The sequence below is a fragment of the Sapajus apella genome, unplaced genomic scaffold, assembly GCF_009761245.1.
Source record: "Sapajus apella isolate SASKATOON/1434 unplaced genomic scaffold, GSC_monkey_1.0 scaffold70, whole genome shotgun sequence".
Lineage (NCBI taxonomy): Eukaryota > Metazoa > Chordata > Mammalia > Primates > Cebidae > Sapajus > Sapajus apella.
Genome location: NW_022437010.1, coordinates 8,665,961 through 8,675,307, shown reverse-complemented (window position 1 = coordinate 8,675,307; position 9,347 = coordinate 8,665,961). Strand labels below are relative to the sequence as shown.

The 9,347-nt window shown below is 43.8% G+C and overlaps 1 protein-coding gene across 4 annotated transcripts in view; it reads right to left on the bottom strand.

Moving 5' to 3' along the window:
- The window catches only part of MYLK4 (myosin light chain kinase family member 4), a 111,180-nt gene that overhangs the window by 5,751 nt on the left and 96,082 nt on the right, over positions 1-9,347 (bottom strand). For 3 of the 4 annotated variants that reach the window (XM_032250100.1, XM_032250102.1, XM_032250104.1), the window contains 2 exons: positions 6,576-6,654; positions 2,347-2,419 (listed from right to left, as the gene is read on the bottom strand). In XM_032250100.1, coding sequence (XP_032105991.1) covers positions 2,372-2,419; positions 6,576-6,654 — 127 coding nt within the window. In that variant the 3' untranslated portion in view covers positions 2,347-2,371. Of the gene's footprint in view, positions 1-2,345; positions 2,423-6,575; positions 6,655-9,347 lie in introns of those variants that run through there. The other variant, XM_032250103.1, reaches the window with a different exon arrangement.

The window sequence follows — 9,347 nt, the reverse complement described above, 5'->3', positions numbered from 1 at the left end:
AGAAAGAAAGAGAGAGAGAAGGAGAGAGGGAGGGAAGGAAGGAGAGAAAAAGAAAAAGAAAGAAGAAAGAAAGAAAGAAAGAAAGAAAGAAAGAAAGAAAGAAAGAAAGAAAGGAAGAAAGGAAGGAAGGAAGAAAGAAAGAAAGAGAGAAAGAGAGAGAGAGAGAAAAAGAAAGAAAGAGAAAGAAAGAAAGAAAACTAGGAAGCATCCAGATTGCGTGTTATCTGAAATGATTCTTCCTTGGCCTTTGGTGTGACTCAGGTGAATTTCTGAGGCCAAATGGGGCTGGAGAGTGCAGGAAAGGAAGGCAGCCAGGCCCATGGCTGTCAGGAGCCCTCCTCAAGCAGCTCCAGCAGAGGCTGTGTCCCGCTGCCCCAGCGTGGCCAGCCCGGATATTGCCGTCTTCGTCCTCTGCACAGCCATCACTTCCTAGGCTGCTGCTGTCTTCCATCACATTGGGTTGGAAGCACCCATGTCTGTGTGGAAGGACTCTACCCCTCCCACCACCATTTCCTCCTCATTCTTCCCCGGCCAGACCCTGGCGGCAGGCCCGCCTTGGAATGCAACCCTGTCACCCAGTGAATTCGTTCCCAGCAGGCCTCCAAAGTGGCTCCAGTCCTTATGGTGGGAAGGTGGTTTGTGGCAAACCCTCAGGGTTTGTGGTCGCTGGGGACAAAACTGCTTCTGGGGGAGAGGGTGAAGGCGGGGGAGAAAAGGGGGGGACACAGCCTGGCTGCCTGTGGATCCAGGCACTCATGGAGCAGGGCAGGACACCTCGCTGAGTGCCATAACCCAGGCCTGGGGGCACGAGGGTCCTTTCTTGCTCCAGGTTGTCCTCACAAGAAACAGAACTCCCTCCTACCTTATGGAGACTTTCATTTCCTTGCTGTTTTTGACAAACAAGAATGGTCTTTGTAAATAGAATGCACAAGCCTTCCCGTTCACTTTTCATGGATTTCTAAATAAGTGACAGGGCATATGTAAGTGTCCCTTCTTCTGAAGGCCAAGTGTTTTCCTAGCACTGATGTGTGGCCTTTACTATGAGGTGCTGATTCATTTCTACCCCATCTTATTCTACAAAAAATTCAAGGCAGCTTACAAAAATATGTACAGTCAGACATGCAGAAACCTCAGGCCCAGAAACATACCTATCAGAAGAAAGGATTAAGACCAGGCTGGGCCCATTGGCTCATGCCTGTAATCCCAGCACTTTGAAAGGCCAAGGCAAGTAGATCACTTAAGGTCAGGAGTTCGAGACCAGCCTGGCCAACATGGTGAAACCTCATCTTTACTAAACATACAAAAATTAGCTGGGCATAGTGGCACACACCTGTAATGTCAGCTACTCAGGAGGCTGAAGCAGGAGAATCGCTTGAACCTGGGAGGTGGAGGTTGCAATGAGCTGAGATCGCGCCATAGCCCTCCAGCCTGGGCGACAGAGCGAGACTCCGTCTCAAAAAAATAAATAAGTAAAATAAAAAAGACCAGTGGGCAGCAAGAACTCACTCACAAGTCATCAACCCTGTGCAGTTATGTGCATAAAGCTGCAAGAATGGCTGTGGACTTTCTGCCCAAGATAAGGGAGCTGACTCGCTGCAGGGTTCAGGGCCCCCGGCAAGGACATGAATATTGGGTTTTCTTAGAGTCCTTTTAGTCATCTCCTTTAGGGCTACATTGGGCTAGATTATTGATATCAAAGAAGGTATTCATATGTAAACCCATCTCTCAATAATTCCAAAAACACCTGAGCTGGGTGGAGGTCTGCATGTGTCTGGGTGTGTAGGAGGTGGTATTCTTTGGGCTCGTAGAGCGGGTCAAGATCAGAATGCAGCTCCGGGGACTAAAAATTATGGGCTTCAGCTTCAGATACACCCAATGGAACCACACTGCACCCTTTACAAGCTGCATGGCCATGGGGGTGTTATTTAGTCTCTGAGTCTCTGAGACTCAATTTCCCCATCTGTACAAAAGAGGGTGTCACTTCCTCTGATCTCACACATTGTTGTAAGGATTACCCTCAGACAGTCACCAGCATCCCCTGGGCTGGTTATTGATCCCTCCTATGCACCAGGCCCCTGATCTCAGGGCTTTGCTTGGATGCTCTCATGGGAGCCACTCAAGAAGCTTAGGAAGTGAGACTCTCCCCAACCCACAAGTCAGGCACTGAGCTTCCTCCAGTAAGAAACAGCAGAGCCAGGGTGCGGACACAGCAGTCTGATTTCAGGGCCCTCCACACCAGCCAAAACGCTGCTCTTCTTCCTGCATAGTCTGTGAGCAAATGTTCCATTTCTTATTCCTGTCTCTTAAGGCCTTCACAGAAACCTCTTCAGGAGACCCAAGACTAACCTTTCAAATGGGTGTCTCCGGTAGACTATATGGTCACAAAGTCCTGGACATCAGAGCCACGATTCTTCTTCTTCTAGGGAAAGCAAAAGGCACATGGAAAGGATTAGGACATTTCCATCAGGTCCTGACTTAACGGGAACACATGAAGAGACAATCACTTGCTACTGAGTAGAAGGTGCTCTTCAAGAGAGGTTGCTGAAGCTTAAATTGCCAGCAAGCCCCTGATGGACACATTGGCCAGCCTCAGAGTCCATCTCAGAGTCCACTCTCCCCTGAGGCCCCTGTCACATAACCCTTCCCTCTCACCTAGAGTCAGGGCCAAACAACTCAGCACCTCATCACACTCAGGTGTATTTTGCCAAAACTCATGCTGATACAGCGCATGAGTGCTCTATCACACACGATACTGGGGCTCCCACGACTACAAAGATGAGTCACACACAGAAACGGCTTCTTCCAAAACTTTTCAAATTCAGTAACAACAGTAATATAAATTCCACAAAGAGATTTAAGAAGACAAAGAAAGAGTCTCCAGTTTCAGGACTGAGAAAAGCAGTGGCATTTGGTATAGGTCTTAGACAGGAACTGACTTGTGGGCTGCTCTGGAGGCAGCAGTGGAGACGAGGCTCAACACAAGAGCTGGGGGTGCCCTGGGGCAGGCCCTGACTACCACTGGGTCCAGTCTGCAGTGGACAATGGGGAACGGATGAAGGTTTTTTCAATCAATGTCTGAGGTGGAATTAAGGAACTAATGATTTGATAGATTAGGGAAGAGAGTGAGTGAAGGCTGGATATCAGTTCATGAGTCATTTTATTAGTTCACTGAGACGGCGTGAGCCAAGGTCTAACACTGAGAATGGCAAGGAAGGGTCAGAGGCTTCGTAGTTCTGGGGGAAAGAAACCATGTCAAATTTGTGTAGTGGTCCTTCCTCTGGCCCCAGAACCCTGGCTAATTCTGCAGTAGGTGCTGAGTTCTAGTAGATTCCTAGTTGATTCCTAGTTTGGGAGTGCTTTGCCCCACCCCAGCTGAGAGCTGCTTCTGATGGAAACAGGTTATGCACAGATGGTTGGGGACGTAAGAAAGACTGTGAGCCATCGCATGTCACCTTAAGGGTGACACACAGAGGGCAGAGAACTCTAGGATATTAACTTCTAAGAAAAAAAAAATCCTTCTTAAATTTAGTGACAGTCAATATGCTATTAAAGTGGTTACAAAATAGTAAGTGCTTTTAAGCTTGATGCCAAAGAGACAAAGAAAAATATATGAAAGACTTAAAAAATAGAATTTAGGTTGAAATGGTAAAGTTTTGGATCAGAATTAAATTTTCAACATAAAGGTGAATTCTGATTTTGTAAAACATATCAGAAGCAAGATTATTCCATAAATAAGCCTTCTGGAAAACTGCAGCCTCAATATTTCATTGAAAAGTAAGATATACTAAGTTTGAAAATTGACTTTCAGGAACGCTAAAACTGTATGGTGCAAGAAAGGTTCTGGATGCATCGCTCAGGTCCCCTGTGCCCAGCAGCCCACCACCGGCAGGAAAGCGGAGCAGCGAGGCTCTACCTGGACTCCAGATGGGCCCGTCACCGGCAGGAAAGAGGAGCAGCGAGGCTCTACCTGGACTCCAGATGGGCCCGTCACCGGGAGGAAAGAGGAGCAGCGAGGCTCTACCTGGACTGCAGAGCTCAGCCCCGGTCCTGAGTATTCTCCGCTACAGACACTAATGTGCCTGTTTTTGGGTTGGTATGAGGAGTGAGTTAATTTTTGTAAAGCAGTTAGAAGAGTGCCTCCACAATGCTGCATAATTATAACTGTAACAACTAGATTTATAAAATGGAACTTGTTTTTCATTTAAAAAAATCCATCATCACTCTTGAACTGTCTATTCGCTTCAGGTACCAGCAGATGGATGGATGCAAAAGGTGATTTTACCTGTTGTTGTTTTTAAAAAACATTCTTAAACACTTTTTAAACTGTACAGTGTCATTAATTATCTGCCGTGGTTTCTATACTGTCCTGACATGTCAAAGTGTATTTGGAGACCAATAAGCTTGGATAAAAATACATTGGTGGAAAATTGGCTCAAAATAGGTTGGTAACCCTAATAAGCAGTTTATGTAGTCTGGGTGAGGTACCCACTAGGTAATAAGTCTATTTTTATTTGACATCAGTACCAATTATCAAGGAAAGGTATATTCAGACACAAATAAAACTTAGTGCCGATGCTGAATTTAGAAGTAAAGTTAATTTCAATAAAAACTGGATGTGGAAAAAGTGAGTACCTAAGGCATAGTCATTCCAAGGCTTGTTGGTCAGTGAAAAAGTTCCATTCGAAAACCTCAGGAAATGGAGAGGATGAGGAGCAAAGGTGGAAGAAACAAAAATGTATCAAACCCATGCTATGCCAGGGCAGGGCACCAGCCACCCTAACTGATGGGCATGTGAGACCAGTCCCAGTGGGCCCAAAGGCTTGCATGACATCTTGCCTGTAACGCATCTTACCAGTTGAACATCCAAGATGTTTAGTAAAGTTACTTGGGCATTACACATCTGTTTCTGTGTTAATTATATAATCCACAATTATTTGGATGGAGACAACATGAAGGAGGCAGAGAAGCCAGTTAGGAGGCTGCAGTCACACAGGGGAGGCATGTCACAGGCCGCGGTAACCATGAGAATGGAGAGAAATAGACAGATTCCAGAGGTAAGTAGGGGATATCAGGTACAAAACATGGATGTAAATTAAACATACGATGGGGGATCAAGGGAGAGGAAGGAAACAAAGAAGATGCCCGGACCTGGCTGAGGCTGCTCCATGGACATCCTTCCCTAGGAGGGTCACTGACGGTGAGGCAAGGTGCAAGGAAATGAGATTAGTTTAGGGATGGGAAGATCCAGGTGGAAACGTCTAGTACACAGGAAGACATATGGACCTGCAGCTTAGGAAAGATATCTGCGCCAAAGAGTCAGATGAGGAATTTGTAATATAAACATCTGGTAATCAAGGCAATGAGAGTAGATGGAGATTTCATTGTAAGAAGTGACTACAGTGTGAGGGCTTGCTTATTCCCAATACTCAGTCTGTAGTCTAAGAGTCTCCTACACATAGGCTTGTATAGGTAGAGCTAGAACAAGCGGAGTATTAGAGTTAAGATTTGGTACCCAGTGCAGACCAAACCAGGTAAGCACAGAATTTAGAATTCTGAATTTCGTTTAAAGGAGGCATAGTTCTCCTGAATGGACATTACTATATATTGTCCAGAACTTTATATGTTTATAGGTTATATGTGTGTATGTATGTGCACATAAGACAATGAAGTAATTCATTTTATATAGGATTTAATAATTTAATAATAAACAGTTATGGTGAAAATACTCTACCAAACAACAAATACATTATTTTTAAAACGCAAACTGCTCAGAAAAGCATTTTAAGGCCGGGTGCAGTGGCTCATACCTGTAATACCAGCACTTTGGGAGGCTGAGGTGGGTGAATCACGAGGTCAGGAGTTTGAGACCAGCCTGATCAACATGGTGAAACTGTCTCTACTGATACAATTAGCCAGGCATGGCGGCACATGCCTGTAAATCCCAGCTACTTGAAAGGCTGAGGCAGGCGAATTGCTTGAACCCGGGAGGTGGAGGTTGCAGTGAGCCAAGATTGTGCCATTGTACTCTAGCTTGGGCATCAAGAGTAAAACTCCATCTCAAAAAAAAAAATTTTTTTAAAGCATTTTGGCTGGGCGTGGTGGCTCACACCTGTAATCCCAGCACTTTGAGAGGCCAAGGTGGGCAGATCACAAGGTCAGGAGACTGAGACCATCTTGGCTAACACCATGAAAGCCCATCTCTACCAAAAATACAAAAAACTAGCTGGGCGCGGTGGCACGTACCTGTAGTCCCAGCTACTCTGGAGGCTGAGGCAACAGAATCGTTTGAACCTGGGAGGCGGAGGTCGCAGTGAGCAGAGATTTCGCCACTGCATTCCAGCCTGGGTGACAGAGCAAGACTCCATCTCCAAAAAATAAATATAAAAATAAAATAAATAAAATTAAAAAAAAAATGAAAAAGGCGTTTTAAGTAATTTAATACCAGCACAAGATTTGCAGTCTACAAGAAAAGGAATGAGAAAGAACCTCATTTAAGGTTCAGATAACTCTAGCATCTGATCTTCAAAAGACTGACAGACAGGAGAAGAAGAGGAAGAGCAAGAAGCCGTGGTCACCTGGGCATTGAGTCTGGAGTGGAGCTTGTGGTCTGACAACCAGGGGTGCTTGAGAGCTTCGCTTGCACTGATTCGCCAACTAGAGGGAAATTCAGAAGGTGATTAGTAGAAACACGCCGAAGGAGGCCTGTCGCTGCTGTTCAGTTTCAGCTCCAGCCTCTGCCTTTGAGAGGCCAGATGGCCGAATGTCAAACTCGTGGTCAATTCTGCCTTCTCTTGGATTGTATGCTGTCAACGATGGCATAGGTGACTATCAAATCCAATCAGGATAACATTAGTAAGGACAAACAAGGCAAATAATCAAAATTCTTCTTAATAACTAAACATTTACTGTCAAATATAACCATTTCTGTGATATAACATCTGAGCTTAGTAAAGTGAACTCCTATCAGTCAGTTGAAAAATAAAGATATATTTACTACTGTAAGAATGAAATGCTACAATGATTCCTGATGATTGCCAAAGCAATGTGTGTATTAAAACTTCTGAATAATAAATATTACTAACTTTTGTAGGGAAATAGAGTTAATGTAATTATGAAGAGAAGGACCATTAGAAACTTTTATGAAGAAACAATATCCTTTTGGAGCTAGCAAAGGTTTATATAATTTTGGAAAATAATATGAGAAAGAATAATATTGAGTTATTATATTTGAATTCTAAGTGCTATAAATTTGTTTGATGTGCTAACATTTATCACATTAAAACAAATAACCTTTGAAAATAAAAGCTGTAAGTGAATGCAACAATCTGAAGGCAAAGAATTAGTTTCAAGCAGCATGAAAGCTTCAATTTGTAGGATCGCTTCAATGCAACCACTTCATCAGATACCAAAGTATTTAAATATCAGATTTGAAGAGGAGATGAGTATTACAGTCAGTGAACTTGGAAAGAACATCACCATTATAGTGCCCAAAACAGGCGGAGGTAATTTTTAAAAACCTCTTGAGCGCCACCAGCCTCAGGTGGAAGTGTGGTTCTGCTTAGTGTCATAAATTTTCAGTACTGGACCTCCGGAGCATTCCAATGGCTGACGAAGGTGAAAAACGATGATTCTGTACTCTAGTGTCAAACTTTTAAAATCTGGCTATTAAAAAGTTAACAATAACATTGTACTAATAATTAAACTTTGAATACCATTTCAAGTTTATTTTTGTACCCCAGAAATTCATTCTATGATAGTGGAGTTTGGCTTTTGGCTTTCATTTCATCCAAACATTGATTGGAATTCTAAGCCAGTTGCCATTGGCCCAAATGTGTATCTGATGCTCCTTGGGCATTAATGAAGCCCTCAGACTGAAAGGATGAGTGGCACCAGAGCCCACTGGGCCCACCTCTGCATCTGCTCGGAGCTGGCCATGTGACTGTGGCACTGCTCTAAGCCTCAGTTTCCCCATCTGTAAAATGATAGTCTCTACAGACCACAGGATTATCCAGAAGCCAAATAAGATAACACATGAAAGTACACATGTAAAACAGGTTCACAGTAAATATGGATTTCTCATCCTCCAAAGATTTGATAGGGCTTACAGTTTCCATCTATTCACTGCCTTGGGTAGGGTCATGTGCCAGTAATAATAACCTTGGCTATATTGTGCCTTGACAGAAAGGCACAATGACAGCCAAGGTTATTATTATTATTAATCCACTATTTATGAATTGTCCCTCCTGTCTTACTGATATTCTTAACCTGGCTAGGTTCTCCTCATCCTGAGACTCAGTTTTATTACATTTTATTACATCTTTTTAAAAAACACCTTAAAAAATAATAAAATAAAAAATACCTTATCCCTTTGATTAGATGGTGAGTTACTAAAGGCAGGGACTGGATTTATGCACACGACGCATTTCCTGGCACACAGTAGGTGATCAACGCTTGAAGAAAGCATCTCCTGCCAGGCTCTGTGCCACACCCACTGCCCACACTGTTTCCCCACTCCCTGTGACACACTCCTACCTACTGATTCCTGGCCATGTGTATTAATGACTTTAAAGCCGTAAAGATAATAAAATGATAAAGCAAGTGCTATTGGCCCTGAAAATCTCAACTGCTTCAATTGTTACATGGTTCAGTTATAAAGCCATCTGAAACAGCGTGTTCGATGGGTTAAAATCACAATGCCCTTCTCCCTCTATGATTCTAAAATGCAGATCCCTATATTTCAATGTTACTCTTTTTCATCCACTGAATTTTGAATTAATGTGGTTTTAGCATGACAGAAAATAGAGGGCCATGTAATAAATAACAGCCAAGTGTGTGGCCTTGGGGGAAGGAGAACTACTTGCTTGAGCCTCCGTTCCGCCAATTACTAGCGGTGTGATCACGGACCAGACTTCTTGGGATCTTCTACCTCATCTCTGCCTCATGGAGTTGGGGGTGGGGTGGTCGTTAAAAGAGAGAATGTCTACAAAGCACTTGGCATGATCTGGCCTGTAGTAGGTTCTCGAGTGAAATGGTAGCTAAAAGATTCAGCTACACAGAACCATATACAGCTTCGCAGAGGTGAAAGGAATCCTAGAAATAACTTCTCCCAAGCCCTTCATTTTGACAATGAGTCAGCTGAGGCCCAGCAGGAGCCCATGACTTGTATATAGCTGCATGGTGAATGGCAGGAGAAAGGTTTGTGTAGCTTCATGACCAAAGCAGCCCCAGATCTCAGTAGATTGGGTCAAGAGGATCAAACCTCATCCTACCTACAACTTTGCTCAAGCATCACAGATATTATCAGGGAATGCATTCTAAGAGCCCTGGTGGTGCGCACTGCTTCCTGA